The sequence below is a fragment of the Cetorhinus maximus genome, chromosome 12 (genome assembly GCF_964194155.1).
Source record: "Cetorhinus maximus chromosome 12, sCetMax3.hap1.1, whole genome shotgun sequence".
Taxonomy (NCBI): Eukaryota; Metazoa; Chordata; class Chondrichthyes; order Lamniformes; family Cetorhinidae; genus Cetorhinus; species Cetorhinus maximus.
In genome coordinates, this window is record NC_135890.1 from 110,371,640 (window position 1) to 110,395,792 (window position 24,153).

Consider the following 24,153-nt stretch of genomic DNA (forward strand, 5'->3'; position numbering starts at 1 on the left):
ATGCTAGGACCAGCACTAAGAATACCTTAAAGTGAGATATGATCTAAAAGATGCAGTGCAGTAACTCACTAATGTTACTTCACTAGTTTCACCCCGTAACCTCTACTGTGAAGAGGATCAAGAGCAGCAATGTTGTGGGAGCACCTTCAAGTCACACACTATCCTGACTTGGACATATATTGGCATTTCTTCAAAATCACTGGGTCAGAGTCCTGGAATTTTCTACCTAACACCATTGTACAAATACCAGCACCTCAAGCACTGCAGTGGTTCGAGGGGAATGCCCAACACCTTCAAGGAACTAGAGATGAACAATATACACAATCTTGTAGATGTTCTGGGTTGTCAGGTGATTGCCTTTGGAAATCAGTAAGTATTTATGTGGAACTTTACCTCATAGAAATTTGAGTTAGGTAGAATTTATAACCAGGCAGATTATGTACAGTTCTAAGAAGTAAGGTTTAGGAAAATAACCTTCCTTGTTTTTAGGTTAAAGAAGATACATTAAAAAGAAACTCACTGAACTAAGGCAGATTTTTTTTACTAATATAATTATTACATCATTCAGAGAAAAGGGTAAAAGCACACTTCTGAAAACTACAGTGTACAGTTTCATTTCAAAGTATAAGTTAAACATTTTCATGAATTTATGATATATGAAATGATTAGGATATAGGTTTTATTTTCTGCCTTTTAAATGGATAAAAAATAATTTCACACTGCACCACAGTCAGAGCTATGTAGAAAAATAGGAGTGTGGGGCATTCACTTCTGCAAAACAAGAAATTGGCAAGATCAAATGCTACATTCATCAGTTATAGTCTGCAAACAAAGCTCAAGTGATTACTCAACATAATCCTCCCCGTTGGGTCTTTGGAGCTGGTCACAATATTTTGCTAGTACAGATGCGAAAGGTTCTCGAGCTGATCCTCAGGTATTATAAGCTTAACTCAGCTAAAGCTTAGGGGTGAAATAGGGCCAGGATTCCTGCTCCTGATCACTTTCCAGCAAGCACTGTTAGAAAGTGTGCAAATGCAAAGATTGCCTAAGCACAGGGTGAGACATGACAATGGGGTCCTCCCTTCCCCATGATCAAATGATCTGCAATCACTCTTCTCAGGCAACTACCTTTGGGGCAATAAATGTGGCTTTGCCTGCATTACCCCTGGTGCAGGGTTCAAATTTAATGCAGCTTCTATGAAATTCAGCATCATAAGTGCAAGTGTTTGCATACACACGTATTTTGTTGAAAGTTGTCTGCTTGCTGTTTGGAAGGTAATTTCAGTGCAGGAAGAATCTGGCTGTTTCCAATCACGCAATGTCATATTATAGCACTTTCCAGTGAGCTCAACAGCAAGACCATCAAAACAGAAAACTCATTGCAATGAATTTATACTTTGGAACCAAAACAATAGATGATATTTTGGCTTCTAAGGCAAACTTCGACTGCTGGGTTTGGGTGGGAGGCTAATTCCCATGGGAGCTGAATGTTATATTCCGATCAGCACCTTGAATCAGAGGAGGAAAGAATTGTCAACACAACCTGTTGGCTAAGTGTATATATACACACACCTTAAGAAAAGTCAGATTAATTTCATGGTTGTAACAGATTAATAAAGTGCTGTGCACCCGTTTCAATTGGCCATGAGGAGTCTTCATTTCTCTTGCAGAGAAAGCTCCAATATTTGCTTCAGCACGGCCTCCTCTTCTCTCAGTTTTTCCTCTTGCTCCTCAAGTTCTTTGGCAGAAAGCTCCATGGCAATTTGCAACTGAGTGCTGTAGCTGGAGTACCTATCTATGGAGTGAGAGTCATGGGAACCCGCTATAACGCTTTCATTGATCACCCTAGAAAAGTTGAATTCACAGAAAGGTGATGGTAACACTTCAGAACCATTTCAACAGAATAATTCAATTAAAGCAGCCTTTTCCCTGACTCTCTTTGTTAATGTATTCATCAGAAAGATCCCAATTCCAATCCTCAATCTCTGTTAACTGAGCCGAGCTTTGCAGAAAAGTAGCAGTGAAAGTTGGTAAATCCCCTAGACCTGATGATCTACATCCCAGAGTGTTCAAAGAGGTGGCTGTAGAGATAGTGGTTGCATTGGTGATCACCTTTCAAAAATCTATAGATTCTGCAATGGTGCCTGCAGGTTGGAAGGTAGCAAATGTGACTCCACATTTCTCACAGGAGAGAGAAAACACGGCTATAATCAGAATTCTCTGCCCCAGAGGGCTGTGGAGGCTCAGTCATCGAGTACATTCAAAGCAGAGGTCGATAGATTTCATCAAAGGATACAGGGATAGTGTGGGAAGATGACGTTGAGTTAGAAAATTAGCCATAATCTAGTTAAATGGTGGAGCAGGCTTGAGGGGCCAAATGGCCTACTCCTATGTCCTACGACCTACAATTGGTTGCAGTGCCTCTGCATTAGACAGGAAGAACCTAGTCAAATCTCTCTCTCTAGCAGTCCCTCAAAGCAAGGAAGACACTTGCCACTGAGTACAGTGGCAAGAGCTTGTGTGTGGAATCTTCCTGAGTAAAACAATTTCTCCTCATCTCTTCTTTAGATCTTTTGCCAAGATTTTAAATCCATGTCCTCTGGTTATTGGCCCTGTGTGCCAGAGGGAATAGTTTTTTTTCTTCATTTACTCTATCAAACCCTCTAATCATCTTGAATCTTGTCTCTGAAAGTGAAAAAGCATGTAATTTTCGGCACTGAAAGGTTGCTCAGAAAGTCAATTCCTTGGGTGCATCCAGTGCACGATTTTTGTTATTGCCTAGCTTGTATGGGCCTTGCCTTATATAAGGAGTCTTCTGACTTCTGATCTTGAACTCACACCTGTTGAATCAACTCCATCCATGTAAATTAAGTGATTCAATAGCAAAGGGAAATATGAAAAACATCACCACCCTCACAGTTACCAAACCTCCAATGTGAAATTGTCCATTTTGGGGACTGTTACACTGCACCTACCACATGTTTCTGGCTGACCAGGAAATGCTCCGCTTCTCAAATCAAATTATCAGGGTTCCCAATCTTGATTGCAAATCAGTGATTATCCTGCAAAGTGTGTGAATGTGGACACCAAGCATGAACAGGATTCATCTCCTTCCCCAGTTAACTAGACTATCAGTAATAACTATCTGGGCTCAAATCTGAAGGGCTATACATCTATTGTACTGTTCCCAGCACAAATCAGCACCATCAGGACAAGATATATAAAGCTTTTTGTCAGAGTTGTACAATATTTGCCACAATTTACATTCTTCCCACTCAACCATCCTGGCCTATAAAAAATGTGATGAGTAAGCCAAAAGAACATCAATGTTATCCTGCTCACAGATGTATTGGAGGAACAAACCACAATCCCAAATGTAGAAACTCAAGATTTATCTCCTCTCCCAGTCTAGAGACCCAGTTGAGGTTGTTAAGGCTTCCAAATCCCCAATTCACTTTTAAAACAAGTCCAAAGGCAAAGGTCAGTGAGAATATCAGACAGCATTTTGATCTGAGGCAACCTCTCTCTAGTACCTTATGTTCCCTTTACCTTAGTATCATCAAAAGAGCACAGAAGGAGGCCATCAAGCCTGTGCCGGATCTTTGAAAGAGCAAACACACTTAGACCCAAACTCTCACTTTTTGTCCATAGCCATTTAAATTCCTCATCCTCCCTTTCAAAATTATTTCGGGAATCAGCTTTCCCCACCTTTTTAGGTAGAGCATTCTTGATCCTGACAACTTCCTGTGTAAAACAATTTCTCATCTCCTCTTTAGATCTTTTGCCAAGATTTTAAATCCATGTCCTCTGGTTATTGGCCCATGTGCCAGAGGGAATAGTTTTTTTCTTCATTTACTCTATCAAACCCTCTAATCACCTTGATTTTTCACTTTGAGACAAGATTCATGTAATTTTAGGCACTGAAAGGTTGCTCAGAAAGTCAATTCCTTGGGTGCATCCAGAGCACGATTTTTGTTATTGCCTAGCTTGTATGGGCCTTGCCTTATATAAGGAGTCTTCTGATCTTGAACTCACACCTGTTGAATCAACTCCATCCATGTAAATTAAGTGATTCAATAGCAAAGAGAAATATGAAAAACATCACCACCCTCACAGTTACCAAACCTCCAATGTGAAATTGTCCAGTTTGGCAGGAAGATTAAAAAAAGCATATTATCTAAATGGTGCGAGATAGCAGAGCTCTGGGATGCAGAGAGATCTGGCTGTCCTAGTGCATGAATCACAAAAGGTTGATATGCAGATACAGCAAGTAATTAGGAAAGCTAATAGAATGTTATAGTTTATTGCGAGGGGAATCAAATACAAAAGTAGGGAGATTCTGCTTCAGTTATACAGGGAATTGGTGAGACCACATCTGGAGGACTGTGTACAATATTGATGATCTTATTTAAGGAAGGATGTAAATGTGTTGGAAGCAGTTCAGAGAAGGTCTACTAAACTAATACCTGGAATGGGCAGGTTGTCTTATGAGGAAAGGTTGGACAGGCTAGGCTTGTATCCAAGTTTAGAAGAATAAGAGGTGACTTGATTGAAACATAAGATCCTTAGGGGTCTTGACAGGATGGATGTGGAAAGGATGTTTCCTCTTGTTGAAGATCTAGAACTGCTTAAAAATGAGGGATCACCAATTTAAGATAGAGATGAGGAGAATTGTTTTTCTCTTAGAGGATCGAGTGTCTTTGGAATACTCTTCCTCAAAAGGCAGTGGAAGCAGTTGAATAATTTTAAGGCAGAGGCAGATAGATTCTTGACAAGAAAGTGGGTGAAAGGTTATTGGGGGTAGGCGGAAATGTGGACTTGAGGCTATAATCAGACCAGCCATGATCTTATTAAATGGCAGAGCAGGCTTGAAGGGCCGAGTGGTCTATGCCTCCTCCTAATGCGTATGTTCCTATGCTCCCAATTGCAATATAATTCAATGTCAACTTTGTGTGCCTGTCACCCAAATCCAGCTGTTATAGTTACAGGAAGAGCCTCACACTAGCAGAATATTTCTGGGGTTTTGGCGGGGGGTGGGATTGGCACTGGGGGGCTGTTTAAAATGAGGGAGAAGAAATGGAAAAAGTAACTGCTCATCAGACATCATTGTAAAAGTAAATGCCAGCCCTCCTGGTTATTAATAATAAGATAGTAATAAAAAAAATCAAAAACTTGCATTTTTATAGCACTTTTGACATGGTGAAAACACTACAAGGCGTTTCACATGAGCATCATAAGGCAAAATTTGACTCCAAGCCACATAAGCAGATATTAGACTATGACCTTCCCAAACACCAACCAAGGAAATCCTGTGAACCCGACTCCCTACTCTCAAGGGTGGAGAGAGAAAACATAGCTGTCCTAATAAAGATTAGGATAGTTGGTTTAACAAAATAGGATTGCATAATACTCTGGGACTTCGATACGCTGTATTCAGACCTGGACGTAATATTTTTCCCCATCTCTTTTGTAAATTTCTGATTTTATCCCAGGTACACCTCCACAGGAAGGAGGAAAAACCCCTAGCTCACTTCCTGCTCTTTACTGATTTCAGTATCAACAAAGAATGCAGAACAGAAAAAAAAAAAATTTTTGAAAAGTAACATTTCTTACCTTTCACTATCTTGGTCCAAGTTCTGCTCCAGCTGTAAAGTCCTGCTGGATGGCATCTCCCATATGCCCTAAAACACAACAACACTAAGAGTCACTTTTAATTGCTCCCAAAAACAAAGTTATTTACATTTATTTAATGAATTTTGTCTGGATTTCAAGAATTGCAGAATGAAGTCTTTGCCACACATCACAATTATGAGGTTTAAAAGATTGTTATGTTTTGGGACTTTTTTAAAAATTAAAGATAAAATGAAGGGGATCATGTGACCTGTTCTGAAGTCTGCCTGACAGCAAGCCTGGGTGGTTTGACTATTAGAGATTAAAGGAGGTCCATATTGTTTAACTGGGAAGAAGATGCAAAGTGTTTACATCTGGGGACAAGGGTGCTAAAAGTGGGTAGACTGCGAATCTCTAAAGTCCCAGAAAAATGTTGAAAATGTCAGGTTGTAAACTGTTCTGTTTTAAACTGTCCATTCACTTACAAGATGAGAGAGAGTTGGGCTCTCAAGAATAGCTAATCAGCATTTCTATCTGGATACAAGGCCCATGTGATCCATGTTGCCATGGAGATGGGCTTTGAAAGGAGAAGGGTTTGGAAGATATCCCTGAAAACTCTCAGACCAAATTAGTTTATTGGGATCCGGCAAAGGGAAAGCAGCTATAGGCAGCAAAATGCTTTAATTCACCACTCAGGAACATGGGTGGGAGCTCATGCTTGGACTGAAAAGAGAATTCATGAGTTAGAACGAGGCTGGAAGATCGCCTAGCATGCGCTAGAAGAATTATCTCTGGGGGAAAACCCTCATTGTGAAAGATGGTTCTAAGATCAAAAGTTCCCAGGCTGACAAAGGAAAAGAACAGAAGTAAACCCTCAGGAGCTAAGAATCCCTTTGGACTGATTCCAGGAAAATTGAATGTCTACTTACAGGAGAGAGTGAAGTATATCCATGAAGTTTGTTTTCGACGGTGTTTAAAGGGGCATGTTCTGTTTTGTGGTTTAAAGTATAAGCTGCCTACAGAAGAGACTGTTTAGTTAATAGTAATTTCAATCTTCTGTTAGAGTAAAAGTCTTAAGATGTGAAATCTTGTTGTGTCATCCTTTCAGCTATTAACTTTTAAAAAGAAATTCGAACGTCCAGTTATCAGTCTCTACGGAGATCATAACACACATCTTATGGAACAATTATATTGGAGTTTTGTGTTGAAGGGTTAGCTTGACTCAGTTGGTAACATCTTATCTGAGTCAGAAGGCTATGGGTTGAAGAACAAGGACAGACCTTTACACATAATCAGTACAGTTAAATCACAAGTTAATCTGATCCCTATCTATTTATTCAGATAGATGTCAGAGATGCCTTGGCAGTACTGAAATGAAGAACGGGAAGATCCTGGTGGCCTGGCCAACATTCCCCAACACCACCAAAACAGATTATCTGCTTATTTATTCACCTGCCATTTATTGGAATTTCCTGTGGGCAAATTGGCTGCTGCATTTCTCCAACTGTTAATCCATTAATTTTTCATTTTAAAGCTATTTAGATTTCTTAAGGAACTGAAAAGCAGCAAATGAATGTAGCGGACTTTGAATTTTTGGGAAATGGTGAAGACTTTTCAGGTGAAGATATTTTAAACTACTTGGGTTTGGTGTCAATTGCAGTGTAAATGGAACTGGTCTGAGCCGCCTTTTAAAACATTATAAAAAAAAAGCAAAGCACTCGGCCGGGTTTGATGCCTCACTTTTGCTCATCTCAAGCTAGATACAGTCTAGCCCCTTTTCTGCTTCAAGAATAAAATCCCAGATCCTCGCTTCAGATTGTTCTCCAGGATCCTTATTGGAAATTGTGTGTGTGTATGTGGACATTAGTTAAGGTTCAACTCTGATGGATTGCACAGTTACAAAGTTGGCTAGCCTCAAATACAAAGAGCTGAATCATGGGTGGCTACAATTATATTACCCACAGAATCATACTCCAGCAACAGAAACAGCAGAGAAGAAAACCTTTGGGGGGGGGGGGGGGGTAGCGGAGGAGTGAAATGAGGTGGGGGAAGAGAAAGACAGTGTCCCATTACACGTCTAGGCATTATTTCCTCCTCAATTTCACACTCACTTCACCACCATCAGGACGAGAATCCAGCAGACTCTGCTGGACTGCAAACTGAACCAGCCGATCATTCTCATCTTCAACTCCATGCACCACGTTCCTGCCATTGCTACGGACGTGGTAGTTTTCCGGTATGGCAAAAACAGATGGATCCACTTTAAAGTTCGAGTCTGAAGAGAGTGGAAAAACGGTACAGATTAACTCCACAAGCTGCAACTTGGCACATTAAAAGTGTTTGGGGTAAACATCGTGCAGGCAGCATTGCACGTAGCTAAATACACCAACAATGACACTGTGTTCCTTCAACAGGTTAAAAATTTAATACCAACGCAGGCAGTGCCTACCCACGTTGTTCAACAACAGTGACTTTGCTCCATAAGTTTACTATTAGTTTTATGAAACTGGAGATGGTTTGCCTGTACTGACCCAGTATGAATCTGTTCTAGGTGAGCTGCACTTCATGGAGATGTTTCCCCTCTACTGAGCTATATGGCTCAATTGGTTATATTAGCTTTCTTTCTACTTGTAATGTTTTCAGCAGTCTCAATTCATTTCTACTGCGATTCATCTGCAGCACCCAGGTGTCTCTACCAGTGTATGAGATTAACTGATCTCTTTCAGACAGGCTACCAGCAACTGGAAATGTATTATCAGATTGGTCCAGTAGCGGGCGCTCTCATTTTGCTGCACCTGATCTGGGAATGCTCAAGGCAGACATGAAATTGAATATTTTCCATTCTACATAACCAACAACCCTCATCTTGAGCACAGTTCATTAAAATATTGGCTCTGCAGGAATGGCAGCACAGCACAAGACAAAAAATAAAACCAACTCATGAAAAACAAAAGAGAAAAGGAAACGAGAACAAGAGATAGGGAGAAGAACAAGGAAGTGGAAAAAGCAGAGGGTAAACCAAAGACATATGTCATATATCCAAGAAAGACAAAGTGGGGAGAGAGGGGGGGCAAGGGCGAGCGGGAGGGGGGGCAAGGGCGAGCGGGGCCAAGGGCGAGCGGGAGGGGGGGGGCCAAGGGCGAGAGGGAGGGGGGTGGGAGAGAGAGAGGGAGGGAGGGGGGTGGGAGAGAGAGAGGGAGGGGGGAGAGTGAGGGGAGGGGGGAGAGAGAGGGGAGGGGGGAGAGAGAGGGGAGGGGGGAGAGAGAGGGAGGGAAGAGAGAGAGGGAAGAGAGAGAGGGGGGGAGAGAAAGAGGGAGGGGGAGAGAGGGAGGGGGAGGGAAGGGGGTGAGGGAGTGAGGTTGAGGGAGGGAGGGAGGGGGAGGGAGGGGGTGAAGGAGGGAGGGAGTGAGGGAGGGGGAGAAGCAAACCAAACAAATGGGAATCCAAAGCTGCAATTGATGTGCTGGATGCCAGCGCTTGGTTCCAGTGATGAACCTTTCCTAGCCCATGATTTTTTAAATGCTAGGTTAATGCTGGGAATCAGATAGAGCTCCACCTCAGAACTCTGGAGTGCTATCGTTAACAATATACAACCTGTCAATATAATCTTCCTAGTAAACAGTTAGTTCTGTTTCAATGCAATTTTTCCTCTCTCCAGATTTCCCTTCTTCTCAATATACTTTTTTAACTCTAACCTCACAGGAAGATTTAACTGCATCAGTGCACGTGCTTTTCATTTACTTATTTTCCCATCTCAGGTTAATGTTTATGATGATCTTATGGGGAAAAAATGCATATTTTTATAATCCTCAAACAAAAAGAATTTCCAAATTGCCTATAACATATACAAGAATCAAATTAGGAACTTTAAACAGAGTTGTTTAGCAGGGCAATGTACCCAGTATACAAACCTCCATTTGATGTCGGCACTTCTAAGTTGCTCTGTGATCCCTGATGTGCCTTGACAGTGCTGCACGCATTCACGTTTCCAAACGTAATTCGTGCATTCAATACATAGAAGAGTGGTATTTCTGGGACAGATAAGATAGTTTAGGTTTAGTTGTTTATTCAAATTATACTTTCTTGGCAATGGGTAACTGAAGTGTCTCAGCTAAGGCAAAACTGTTTTATAAGCATGCAATATCAACTCAAACTTTGATGGCCCTGCAAACAATTGTAGAAACTTAGTGACTGACATATACCCAGAAAGAAAAAAAAAACAAGCTTTCATTTATATAGTGTCTTCCATAGCCACGGGCTGTCCCAAAGTGTTTATAGCCTACTGGTTAATTAATTAAAGTGTAGTTGGTGTTGTAATGTAGGAAATGCGTGCATCAGGTCCCACAAACAACAATGAAATAAATGAACAGATTATCTGTTTTTTTGGTTAGTTGTCGGATAAAAGTTTGGCAGGACGCTGGGAGAATTCCCTGCTCTTCACCGAACAGTGCACCGGGATCTTTTATGTCCAGTCGAGAGGGCAGACGGGGCAGTGCAGCACCCCCTCAGCACTGCATTAAAAAGTGCCAATCTAGATTGAGCGCTCAGGTCTCTGGAGTGGAACTTGAATGCATGACCTTCTGACTCAGAGGCGAGATGCTATCACAAGTCAAGGCCAACAACCAGTTTACTTGCCCCCTCTCTCTTCCCCCAAAAACCCCCCAATCTTTTCTCCTCCTGTATCGACAGTGCTGACTCTTGATGAGATACAGCTCCATAGTTGCCAGGGTTTCCACTTCCTCATCCAAATGGGCAGTGATTTATGTCCGAGATATACAGCAAATGCTTGAAGAGCATTTTACATGGAAGGCAAAACTGATCCTCACCAACTGTGAACACACAGGTACATTCCTGCAGAGATTCCTGGATAGTAAGGACAAAAAAAAGTAGTAATTTGAATTTTACCTATTTTGACAGGAAATCCTGGTGGCAATTGCAATGTGATGAAGTCCCTGAGTTTTGCAAAATGTACACTGCTCCTTGCCATAAGATCAATGATTGGAATCACCTGCTCCACAAAGGACAGTGGGTATTCCTCGCAGAGCCACAGTGTTGCTTTAAATCTGCTTAGACCGGAGAGAAATAAAACACACTGAATAATGTGAAATAATAAAGCCCTGGATTTCACCCAAATTAAGTTATATAGTGCTGCTAAAGTGGAAAAAAAGTAGGAGGGGCAACACAGGAGTGCAATTCGACAAAAGGTTAAAACCAAGCAAAAGAAAGATATTGGGAACAGTAAATAAAAGTTCGGTCTTAAGAGAAGTAAGATGAGGAAAGTGAAAGGCAAGGAAATTTAGGGAAAGAATTCCAAATGCAGAAGGATTGCAGAGTTTTTGGAGAGATGAAGGACTGGAGACAATTACAGAGATGGGGACAGGGTGGGTGGCAAGACTAGAGGGGTTTGAACACACGGCTGAGAACTGTAAATTCGAGGTGTTGGCAGACCGGACCCAATATTGGTCAGCAGGTACAGTAAGTGGTGGGTGACGATATGGCAGAATTTTGGATGAGCTTAAGTTTATGGAGGGTGGAAGTTGGGAAGTCAGCCAGGTGAGCATCAGAGTAGTTGAACCTGGAGCTAACAAAAACATGGGTGAGGGTTTCAGCGGATGAGTTGAGCAGTAGCAAAGATGGATGATGTTACAGAGGTGGAAGTTTTGTGGTGGTGAGGATTATGGGGTGGGAAGCTCATCTCAGCACCAGACAGGGCTTCAAGTTTGTAAACACTCTGATTCAACCGGAGATAGTAGCCAGGAAGCAGGATGTAATTGGTGGTGAGGTAAATAGTTTCCGAGGAGAGAAAAAAGTGTTCCTAATTCCATTTGGCAAGGAAAACTTCAATCCACAGTGTGCAGCAGCAAGTGGGACTTGGGAGTGGAAACCAACAGTGAATGAGGGAAGATTGTTTCTGTGAACAGGGAGAAAACGGAATAGGAGCAGCATCTCCGATCAATGTACATTCACAAATATAGTTCAAAGCTATTATACATTTTGAACGTACCTGCAGTGTGCTGAGGCCATGGGTTAAATTTGGGACTCACCTTCTCTTTATTGGGACCTAAGGGGCAAATAGATCTGCATAAATCTTCTACAGCTGTCTTGGCAGACCAGGAATTACAAGTGCAGATATTCCTGAAAACGAGTTGACTTGAAATAGAGAAAATAAAGCAAAAGTAAAGTAGGAAGAAGTAAAGTCTGTGGAGAGGAAGGAAAGTCTGTAGAGAAAAAGAACACACCATGTGATAACAGTGAAACTGGTAAGCGACTTTCAAGTTGGGGCCAGTAATTTACTGTGTGCCTGATCTGGTTCCTAGACTAGCAACTCAAAAATGCATAGAATAGACAGATTCCAGTTAGAAATAGTCACCTAAAGAGGCTTCACTAGAAAGAGTTTGGTAAGCTGCTCTTTTAAAATGGTGGGGTGGGGGGGGAAAAGAAAGGAGGTGGCCAAATGCCAACTTCGCCCCAATGTTAGCTCAAGGTGACAAGTTGACCTGTTCCAACATCGGTTTCCTGGCCACGTCTTGTGTTTGCAAGTTACCTTCCTTTCAAGTACTTGTCCATTCCTCCCCCATTGACAAATCTATTTTCTTCAATTCTTTGGGCATTCTCCAACACTGCTCCCTGCCACCACCCCCAGTACCCCTGCCGACCTGTTATATTCCCCAACTCCCTGACCCCTATCAACTTGGCTATTTAACCGGATGATGGAGGCTGCCTTGCACTCTAATTTTCACCCTCATCAATAGCTTTCAAGTTAACACCTTTCTCAAAAGCCAGACTAAAATATTATAGGCGTGAACTGGGTATTCTACCACTCTGCAACATCTTGCAATTGCTCAAGACATTTGCTCTAATACTATTCTTCGTTATTGTTAAGGATCATACTTGCGTAATTTGGTACAGAGTTCCATGGGTCGACCAATATCTCGGTCTCCAAGATCAAACTCTGGGTTGAAATATTCTTCCGGCGTGATGGATGTGGGGTTATTAACGGTTGCGGTTTCTGTAATGAGGTGCTGCAAATAACAAAAGACAGTATGTAAGACTGTCACCAGCAAAACATTCAAACACATCAACTACCACAATAAAGGTACACGTGTGCATGGAAACCAGGACATATGACTATATCTGGACACTTTTGCCCAGAAATTTTGACTGGCCACACAATTAAACTAGAGAAACCTCAATTCACTGGGGTAATGTGTGTGTTCATGCTATCATCAAGGGAATGTAGACAATGCATTCAAAAATTTTACACAGAATTGTTCATGTGAATTGTTGAAATCTATCATCTAACTAGGTCTCAAAACCATGTCCATCAGTTGTCTAAGGACCAAATAGTGGCTACCCTACTTATGATGTTGTGGGGGCGGGGGAGTAGATGAGGAGGAAAATGTAAACATCTCCTCTTTGGCATTATGTTGATTTCTAGCAACCTTGAAATGGAAAATAAACACATGAAAGCCTGACAAGAAAGTTTTCTATGCAACTTACCTCGTTCGTTGGGTTGACGTGCTCCTCCACTTTTCCCAGCAGAGATTCAAGTAGATTTTTATCATCTGTAAGATAAACAAAATACAGTAAAATTAGGAAACAATGGGCGGTGTTTTGATGATTTAAAATTGAAAGAAAGCAAACTGCTCAGTGTTCAAATTGATCTTGTGAAATTGGAACCAAAGTGTTTGAAGTAAAGTGGTGAGAGCCTCACTCTATATTTACTTTGTGTTATACAAACTGCAAAGCTGCTAGCTCACTATAGCATCTCGTGGTCTAGGAATCAAACAGCTCTCAATGTTTAGCGTGTAACTAGAGCAAGGGCTTTTTCTGAAAGCTTTGATGTTTGATAAACAGTTGATTACTGATTCATTACAGGCAGATTTAAATGGGGAACAGTCAGATAAAACAGGTATGCAAAGGCCAAGTCCATTATTCCACTGAAGTGCTTATCTACATTCTTCAAAAAAGGTTGTAAGCTCACCTTTTCAGTTCTTCTGTTTGGCCAAAAAAAAGTATTGCATTTATATAATGCCTTTCACAATCTCAGGACATCCCAAACTGCTTTACAGCTAACAAAATATTTTCTGAATTGTAACCACTGTTCTAACGTAGGAAACGTGATAGCCAATTTCCAAAGAGCAAGATCCTATTAAACAATGGAACAAATGATTAGCTTAACTGTTTTAGTTGTTGGTTTAAGGATAAGTGTTGGCCATTACACTTTGAATAGGGCTGGAGATCTTTTCTGTCCACCGAGAGGTCAGACAAGAGCCTTTGTGCAACTTCTCACCCAAGGAACAGCAGCTCTTTCAGTGCTACACAGAAGTGCCAGCCTAGCACTCATGCTCAAGTTACTGAAATGGAGTTTAAACCTACGACCTTCCGACTTGGAGGCAAACATACTACCACTGAGCCAAGGCTGACAGTTAGTGGCAAGCACTGCTGGTTTACTCTAAACCAAACAAGTGGAGAAGACTGCCTGAGTTTACAACCCTTTTTGAAGAATGTAGGTAAGTACTTCAGCGGAACAATGGACTTGGCCTTTTCATACCTGTTTTATCTGATTATTCCCATGCCTGTTTTATCTGATTGTTCCCTATTTGTATGAAAGGGCAAAGAGAACCTCAGTAATTGTGAAACTCTTTCCTCAGTTTTCTCTTCCTCCTACAATTTACAGGCTTTTAGATTCAAGTTTGGCATCACCTCATTGCTACTTCTTCCAGTTGTGCTCCACAGTGTTGTCCAATAAGTCTCACATGTGGCGAATTGGCCACACATGGGGCAAATTGATGCTCTCCATTTTTGGAGCCACACAATACACAACTGTGTTAAAGTTGAAGCTGAAGGACCACTTGCTCAATGAAACAAGAAAAATAGTTGTCATTTGTTACCTTTTCTGTTCCTGTTCTCTTTCTGTGTGCCTCTAAATTACGACACATTTAGATCTGCTCTGTGAAAGCAGGGTTGCCCTTCAGAAGGACAGTGGTCCGATTGCTCTAGAAATTTCCTTGGGGAAGCTATTAACACAATATTAACTATTAACTGAAGAACATGTTTTTGTTTAGTTGGTGTTTGGAGTTTTTCACAAAACAGTTGAGGTAGGTGAGTGAGTGATGGACAGCGCTGCATAGTTACCAATGAGGGTTGAAACATGCAGTTTTGACAAGCTGGGGTGGTGCAGCAACATCCAAATGTCTTCAGCCTTCAACTTAATAGATCTGTAGAAATGAGCTTTTAAAAGGCATACAGCGTTTTGGTGTAAAAGGAGAGATTACAGGAGGTTGGCGATGAGTCAAAAGTCTTTTAAATAGCCAACTGCTGTCTTTGGAAATGGCAGGAGTAAGCAAAGCAAGAGTCAGAATGCAGATGCAAATACGTAGAGATTTGCCAATTCTTTTCCCTTCCCAAATCTCCTAATATATCAATTCTGATCAAAAACTCAGTTTACTCCTGAAGAAATTTGTTGTTTTTTTTTTTAAATAAACTGGAGCACACTGTCAGAAACAGGACACTTCAGTTAACAGATTGTCTGTCTGTCTCTCTCTCTCTCTCACAAAGGATAGTGAATGTACACAGCAGGCATGCTTTGCAAAATCCTTTTGAAACTGTTCTGCTGGCTCTGGCAGTGTGTGCACCAGTAACCTACTTCAAAAGGTTGTGCATTTGTTTTGTTAATACTGGATATATTTTGTACCACGTGGTGAATATGGTGACCTGGTCACCACAAGTTTGACGAGCATTGAAATCCTATTGGACAACATAGGTTGGACAACATATGGCTCTTCCTCTTTTCTATAAGATATTATAGCTCTGGTCCTCATGAACCACAAGAACATCAGCTGTGGTGTACAACAGGTCAGAGTTGATTGTAATGTTAGAGCAATAGCCTGGGATTTCTGCTCCCATTACATCTGGGGAGGAATTTTTTCTACCTCTTAAATTTTACACAAATTCACTGGCCTTCCTTGGGAGATTAAATAAGATGCTGTTTGGGGCCGGGAAGGCGGGGGGGGGGGGGGGGGGGGGGGGGGGAGAGAGAGAGAGAGAGAGAGAGAGAGAGAGAGAGAGGGAGAGAGAGAGGGAGAGAGAGAGAGAGAGAGAGAGAGATGCAAAGAAAAATGTGTGCCTGCAAAGTTACACAAGGTTAAAGAAGCAGGCTGCATGAATCAGCTGTTCTATCCTAAATTTCAGATTTCTCATTTCTACATGTACCTTTATATTTGGCCTTCTCATCATCAGTCAGGTGTTCTGTTCTGCTCCTGGTCACCACATTAACATTGTTCACAGTGAAAACCTAGAGTAAAAAAAAAAAATCCAAGTTCATAAATATAAGCATTAATTTCGCCTCCTTTAATCTCCTGGAGACGGAGATTCACAATGTGAAAGCCTTTTAGCATTTCATCGAAATGGTTATTCTGCATAAAAAAGACTAAACCATGACTGCTAACTTTCCAAAACAAAATTACTATTGATGCTGGAAATCGAAACTAAACACAGAAAATGCTGCAAATACTCAGCAGGTCAGGCAGCGTCCGTGGAGAGAGAAACTGAGTTAACATTTCAGGTTGTGACCTTTCATCAGAACTATCAAGTCTATTTGTTTGTGGAGAACATCACTGTAGGTGGATTGCCAATATTCTTATCCAATACCACTCAGTTCCCTTAAATTCTGCACTAATTTTTCTTTTTTACCCTCCTGCACACCTTCCCCCTCCAAAATAATTATCTAGCTAGAAGATATGGAAGTCCGTTTGGATTTTGATAAGCTATTTTCACATTGTCTCCTTCTCCTGACATCAATGGGACAGGGACTATACCCCGAACATGAAGTGATCACCTCTCAGAGAGTAAGGAGCTGAACAGGAGTAGCCCAGGATGCCTCCCTCCAGAGTTTTCAACTATGCGGAACACAGAAAATAAAGAAAACAGCAAAATAACTAATGGTGAAATTTTCTGTTTTACTCTACCTTGGCCTCATGTGCTTGGACAACATCAGTCTTGTCTGTCCGCCAACCCCAGAATCCAGACTTATTCCTGTAGGACAAGTAGAGAGTTAAGTACTTCACACTTCTCACCTTCTTAATACCATCACTCTGCCTTCCATTCACCTTTGAGAAGTACAGCTATCAACAAAACACACCTGGCTTTAAAATATTGAAGCAACTTTCTTTAAAAGTCATTTTTAAAGTCATTGTCTTCAAAAAAAATACTTGTGAGATCCTTAAAGCATGAATGTCACCATTACTATCTATATGATAATCATCCCTACGATCTGGGTAAGACTCTTAATTTTTTTAAACCCCATGAGACTTAATCCCATCTGCCAGGTTTTTACCCTATTCCAAAAAGGTGAAAGAGCAGCATTATAAATCCTGACCCCAAAACAGCATACTCTTTGATCCCAAGCTCTAAAGATACAACTCCACCAGCTCTTCCTCCTCTTGGACTCTTACTGTATTGGAAACAAGTCACATCCAATCTTCTAATTCAGTTACGTTAACCTCACAAAACTGGAAAAATAAATCACATGCAGATTAAGAGCCACAAACTTTAAAGTAGACTTGCTGATGTTTGCAACTATGGTTAGATTAGTCTATCTTATGAGGGGCTCATTGCTATTTAAAATGTAAAAATGTTGTTTATGGTAAGCAACATTTCAACTGTTGAGTGTCATTCAGAGGTGAAGAATGAAATGTTCTCAAGATACAAGATGTCACCCTTTTCAAATGAGCAATTATTGAAACTATACAAGGAACATTCAACAATTTTCAACTTCAAACGAAAAGCACTCATGTGACGTTTCCAATTATCAGACGTCCACCTCGGTCCGATTTTGTTAGTCATGAGAATGAAAACATGTTGGAAACTCCCATTTTGTTTTAAAGCAACAATTTCTCAAAACGAAACTATGTACATGTTTTACCTAAGCTTGATATTGTCCAACTTATTCAAATTCTCGTCCTGCCCCAGTCAAAAAACACCATTTTTCAAACAAGGATATTTTTTCAACAACTAAAAGAATTGTTAAGCTTCTCCACATGAAGACTGCACGTGACTTCTAAATATAGAAGCCTCTCGGTGTACCCCATTTTCCATAGCCATTCTTAATTGATTTTTCATTTCAGTGTGACACAAATTAAATGCTCGTCAGTGTCAGAGTTTTACAGCACGGAAAGAGGCCCTTCGGCCCATCGTGTCCGTGCCAGTCATCGAGCCCTATCTACTCTAATCCCATTTTCCAGCACTTGGCCCGTAGCCTTGTATGCTATTGGGGCTTCAAATGTTCATCTAAAAACTTCTTAAATGTTATGAGGGTTCCCACTTCTACCACCCTTTCAGACAGTGAGTCCCAGATACCCCCCACCCTCTGGGTGAAAACTCTTATCCTCTAAACCTCCTGCCCCTTACCTTAAATCTATGCCCCCTGGTTATTGACCCCTCCACTAAAGGAAAAGCTTCTTCCTATCTACCCTATCTATGCCCCGCATAATTTTGTACACCTCAATCAGGTCCCCCCATAGCTTTCTCTGCTCCAAGGAAAACAACCCCAGCCTATCCAATCTCTCTTCATAGTTGAAACGCTCCAGCCCAGGCAACATCCTGGTGAATCTCCTCTTCATCAGAGGTGGGGGGAATGAAACTTCTGTTAAGTAACTGCCTTCTTAAGTACATTGTGAAATTGCAGAAGATGGCATTATTTATCATAACATACTAATCAAAAGTATGACAACTTAGTCTGTGTGTTCATCACACCTCAAGGTGTCAAAAGTGTTTAAAACAAAGAGCAGTCTTTTCTTGCTGCTTTCATTTGAGGTGGAACTAAGAGATTATAAGTACATCCAATTCAAAAACTTCTCTCACCAAAAAAGGTTAATCCTTGACCAACCTTTGAATTCCCTCTTCCAAGATTTAGGCGACATTCATAATTTTTTAAAAATTCATTTATGGGATGTGGGTGTCACTGGCTAGGCCAGCATTTAATGCCCATCCCTAATTACCCTAGAGAAGGTGGTGGCGAGCTGCCTTCTTGAACTGCTGCACCCCATGTGGTGTAGGTACACCCACAGTGCTGTTAGGGAGGGAGTTCCAGGATTTTGACCCAGCGACAGTGAAGGAATGGCAATATATTTCCAAGTCAGGATGGTGTGTGGCTTGGAGGGGAACTTCCAGGTGATGGTGTTCCCATGCATCTACTGTCCTTGACCTTCTAGATGGTAGTGGTTGTAGGTTTGGAAGGTGCTGCCTAAAGAGTGTGGGATCGTTCCTGCAATGCATCTTGATGATGTGTGTGGGTCGGTGTGAAGGAAGTGAATCTTTGTGGAAGGGGTGCCAATTAAGCAGGCTGCTTTGCCCTGGATGGTGTCAAGCTTCTTGAGTGTTGGAGCACTCATCCAGGCAAGTGGAGAGTATTCCATCACACTCCTAATTTGTGTCTTGTAGATGGCGGACAGGCTTTGGGGAGTCAGGAGGATAGTTACTCACTGCAGGATTTCCTAGCCTCTGACCTGCTCTTATAGCCACAGTAGTTATATGGCTAGTCCAACTCAGTTTCTAGTCAATGGTAACCCGCCAGGATGTTGATAGTGGGGGATTCAGCAATGGTAATGCTATTGAATGTCAAGGGGCAATGATTAGATTCTCTCTTCAAGGAGATGGTCATTGCCTGGCACATGTTCGGCGTGAATGTTACTTGCCACTCGTCAACCCAAGCCTGGATATTGTCCAGGTCTTGCTGCATTTGGACACGGACTGCTTCAGTATCTGAGGAGCCACGAATGGTACAGAACATTGTGCAGTGATCAACGAACATCCCCACTTCAGACCTTATGATAGAAGGAAGGTCAGGGGAGGGGAGCGAAAAGCAAATCACTTGCACTAGAGGGTCCTTGGTAATTCACATAGGTCTTGGAATAAAATCTTCTCACCAAACCAGACCCTTAATGACTTGTTAAATATTCTCTTGTCACACTGTACACTGAACCTCAGTGATGACTAGCATTACAGGTTACTGTGCAAGGTTAACATTACCTCTCAAAGGAGATGTCTTTTGTATCAAGGCATGTAGAAACAATTGGGGATGTAAGACGATTTGCAATCTGATCCTTTGTTGGTTTTATGGAGGATAGCGTGAGCCCTTGTTGCTCCTGTGAGAGCGAAAAGTGTTCTCGGTCTATGACCTGGTTATCGTGGTCTACCTCTATAAACTCTGCTGAATCAGCTGTCATCAGAAAGGAAATCAAGGCAATCTTAATGGTAATGAGAAACTTAACAGGATATCATTGTAATTATAAAACCATTTATATAATTAGATGAAAAATATTTAAGTTATCGAAGACACATGGGTTCAGTTCTGATTTCTTTTGGCTTTAAAAACTTTCCTGATACTGATTTTCTCCCCTCATCATTTGAAGTCACTAACTCACACTGGGAGTACATCGTTACAAGGGTGGGCTGACCTCCTGTAAAAATGGAATTCTTCATGCGTGAACCTAGACAATTTGTACATGCGGATTATGTGGCAATGAGAATCATCACAAGTAAACTTGATACTGTCCTTTTCCAAGGTGCATCCATGCACGTTTTCCAGCAGGTGTTAAGGTATAGCAATCAGTGGGGGGGGAGCCCTGCCTGATTTCTCCCCTTCCCCCAATTCCAAGTCTATGAGCACAGAGGGGAGAAGCCAACTACAACACCGCTAATGCCACCCTAGTTAAGATCAGTGCTGACAAAGGATGGAACCTGAGATCTATTTAGTTGGTATGACTGGGAGTTGAACAAGGCAATGCATTTACCCACTAAACGAAGAGGTGATGGTCTTAATAGGCCTAATTGCCTTTCCTGCTCACTATACACTTAAGAATTCTGATTAGTTAATTGCTTGGTTTGCAATGTGGATTAATATAAAAGAAGGGGGAAAATAATTTTAAAGAACAAAAGCTAGCTACTTGACCTTGAAACTATAATACTTACCCTTGCCCTTAAAAATGTAGCTGCGACGGCCCCTTTCCCACTTCATATTCTCGAAGTTCAGTAAGGTTGTATCCACTCGCAAGTTGGCACCACTCTTCCACACACGGTACACATCGTTTGGGCACATCTTTGACACCAGGGGAACTGGGAAAATTGAGAAAAATGGAGGAAATGTGTAGAGGCAAAAGGAAGGAAGAAAAAAAGTGGGTTCATGAGAGAAAGGAAAAAAATAAATTGTTTTTATTCTTGCATTTTTAGCAACCTTAACTACCATGAAGCGTGTGCTTGTAGTGAAAATATTACTTTTGATTTGGTGTTCTCTCTTTACATAGTCACAATTCACAAAAAGTTTAAGAGGTAACTACAGTCAAATTGTGTCACCACTCTAAATTGATACAAATTTTGAAAGGCTTTGTCAGTCGTCCTCAAGGTTAGAACCTTCAGAATGCAAGCAATCCACATAATTCAATGTTGTATGATTGTTTTAACTATAAGCACGATTGACAATTACAGTGGCTTTTTTTTTTATATAGCTATCTGTTATTTAAATCCACTTGGCCCTGGCAACTGTTTTAGGGGTACTTCTGTTGATTCTTTCATATCAGGAGGAATTCAAATGTTTGAGTCCAGAAGTGGACTTGAAACTAAAACCAAAGGCATCAACGGATGATCCTAGTTCTCAGTGCTTTGAGTTACTGTGAGACTCGGTGGAGGAAGCGATACCAGCTGAGTCCAGTTCAAATAGACAAGCAATAGATTCTTACTGGATCCAATCAAATTATCTGTGTTAATCCTTTCTCAGGATTCCCTTTTCCAAAGACGTTGTTCTCCCTTTTGTGAGGCTTTAATGTTGACTATGATCAGCATCTTGGGATGTTTTACAATGTCAAAGGCGCTGTGTACATATAAGTTGTCATTCCAATGCATTGTAGCATAGGGTAATATGGAAACCTCTCAATCTTTATAAAACTCAAATAGTATGTAAATGATTGAGAATTTAATTCAACCTGACAATTTATGACCTATAGACTTTAATTCAAAATGCAGAGTGCAGTAGACCTTATACTTTTATTCTGTAAATTACAGAAGGCCTGCATTTTGCAATATATTGTAATTTGTTGTACACTGAATGTTCATAATTGTGCAATATTTTTATTTTAATGATTGTATAACATTGTTATAGACAGTGTGATTACTTGTTTCATCATCATAATTCAGCACATGCTGCCATGATGATTTTTCAATAAACCATATCTATCTGAGACAAGACCCAAGCTGAAATTAATTGTCTTCCTATTGCATCTCCTTGCACCCAGCTCAGGTAGAAGCATAGGAGTAGGGTGTCTGCCCACTTTCTTAGCTGGAAAAAAAAAAAATCCACATGGTGGCAGAGAAGGAAAAGATCATATCACTTATAGCACTACACAATTTTTTGTACCTTGGAAGCTCCAACAGTCAGAGCAGGGTCCATGCTCACAATACCCACATTAACCTCATAATCTAAGCTATGCCACTGTCATAGCAAGAATCCAGATATCGGCCCTTATAGGGGGAGAGTCACTTCAAGTAGCTCATTATCTTAGTAGTTCACTATTAGGGCAGCTTTAACTGGGAGCAGATGACAATGAAAACAAGAAAATAAAAGCCACCCGCAATAAATTCACTATCAATTTTGACATAGAGAATTAGTTAATTTAAGAACACTTACTCCAGCTGGTAAACTCCCATTTCATCTCCACGTAGAAATCAGAAGTCTGTTAAGATAATTTTTAAAACAAACGGAGGTTAGGCACATCAAGTATGAATGTAGTAAAATCAAAAAAGTGTATTAAAATTTTAAAAAAAGTTGAATCCAACATCTAAGAGTCCTAAGCCAGTTAATATAATTAAAATATATTGTAACATTCAGCAGATCAAAAAACAAATATTTTAATTTAAGTAGTCACTACTGAGAGATCATCAAGGGAACCAACAATGAGGTGTGACAAAGTCAATAAAGTGCCAAAGTTAATTTAGCAACACAGTCCACTGTCCTTTTACCTTATTCTCAGTTATTTTTAAGCACTGTAAATTAAGAATCATTTTGAAAGGGGAGAAAATACAAAAAGTCAGGAAGTGAGGGATTTTTTTTTTTGGTTGTTATATATTTATTTTTATAAATTCAACCCATTTAACTGTAAAGTTGTCTTCTTCCCAAATGAAGGTCAAACAATCAGCTTCATGACACACAGTTCGTCCCATTAATCAAGTCACTCCAGCGCTTTTATGATTGCTTCATTAGCTTCTATGCCCATTCTATCTCACCAGAAGCAATGATAGTTCAGCATTGGCCTTGCCCAGGTTAGATTTGGCAGCAGTTATGTCTAATTTGTCCAGAGCTGCTGCTTTTTCAGCCAAGAGCTGAACAGATGAATCTGCATTCACTGTCAAAGAACCACTGCTCACAAAATACTTGGGCTGTGCACCCTCTTCATCAAACACAGTTACAACTCCAGGTTTTAGCACCTGTAGCGTGGGTACATGGGCAGGGAGAATGCCAAAGCTTCCAGTTAGTGTTGGAACATCAACTTGCTTCATGCTGCCTTTATTATAAAACACCTCAGTGGGAGAGGCGAATGTAAAAGACATCTTGAGGGCCGAGGAAGCCGATGGTGCCACAGCCCCTGGTGAGAATTGCCCGGGCCAGGTGCAGCTGCTTAGGGTAGACGATGGAGCGAATGGTGGCTGTGAACATCCCAGGGGTTTATTATTGCTGGGAAATTGACTAATTTATCAAGTGGCATCAGGTATTCCTAGGTTAGATGGAGCAGGGGTTACAAGTCAAGCTTCCTCCATTAAACCCAAAAACGCCTGACTTCATAAAAAGCACTTTACAATATTGTGCAATATTACCATTTTCCCATTCTGGTTACCTTTATAATTTTATCTTAATTATCTCAGCTATGCGTTCTTTATTCACACCTACCCGTGGTCCAATTCAATTTGCCAAATTTAGCCAAATGGGTGCAAAGGCATTCATTCATCCTAAAAGTCTGGGCTGAATTTTAACCTAGCACCCTCCACAATGTGATTGGCAATAACTTAACTAAAAAAAAATTACTGCCCATTTTAAACATTATTTACCCAATCATGGGACTTGGGCACTGCTGGCAAGGCCAGGATTTATTGCCTGTCCCTAGTTACGTTTTTTCAGGTGGTGGTGGTGAGCCACCATTTGAACCACTGCAGACCATGTGCTGTCAGTACACCCACAATACTGTTTGGTCAGGAGTTCCAGGATTCTGCTCCAGCGATGGAGCAACTGCTCCAACGGTGAAAGAACAGTGATATATTTCCAAATCAGGTTGGTGTTTGGTTTGCAAGTGGTGGTGTTCCCACACACCCGATTCCCTTTGCCCTTCTAGGCAAAGGAGGTTGCAGGTTTGGGAGGTGGTGACGAATAAGCTTTGACGAGTGATATCAATCTTTCAGAAGCAACATCTCTTAAACAGACCGAAAATTTTCTGAGCAAACATAGAAAGGCAATAGGGGTGATCCCAGTACTCACTGCTTTGAGTTACTGTTCAAAGT

The 24,153-nt window shown here is 41.0% G+C and overlaps 1 protein-coding gene and 1 pseudogene across 2 annotated transcripts in view; both read right to left on the bottom strand.

The window, feature by feature from the left end:
• Positions 1-665: 665 nt before the first annotated feature.
• The window catches only part of ankrd13a (ankyrin repeat domain 13A), a 29,609-nt gene continuing 6,121 nt past the window's right edge, over positions 666-24,153 (bottom strand). For both annotated transcript variants that reach the window (XM_078554395.1, XM_078554396.1), the window contains 12 exons: positions 22,292-22,337; positions 20,584-20,727; positions 19,642-19,831; positions 16,581-16,647; positions 15,826-15,907; positions 13,111-13,175; positions 12,502-12,632; positions 10,516-10,673; positions 9,522-9,641; positions 7,722-7,885; positions 5,614-5,681; positions 666-1,845 (listed from right to left, as the gene is read on the bottom strand). In XM_078554395.1, the coding sequence (XP_078410521.1) occupies positions 1,656-1,845; positions 5,614-5,681; positions 7,722-7,885; positions 9,522-9,641; positions 10,516-10,673; positions 12,502-12,632; positions 13,111-13,175; positions 15,826-15,907; positions 16,581-16,647; positions 19,642-19,831; positions 20,584-20,727; positions 22,292-22,337 (1,425 nt within the window). In that variant the 3' untranslated portion in view covers positions 666-1,655. The remainder of the gene's footprint in view (positions 1,846-5,613; positions 5,682-7,721; positions 7,886-9,521; positions 9,642-10,515; positions 10,674-12,501; positions 12,633-13,110; positions 13,176-15,825; positions 15,908-16,580; positions 16,648-19,641; positions 19,832-20,583; positions 20,728-22,291; positions 22,338-24,153) is intronic.
• On the bottom strand, positions 22,746-23,335 carry LOC144687857 (ATP synthase F(1) complex subunit delta, mitochondrial pseudogene; annotated as a pseudogene).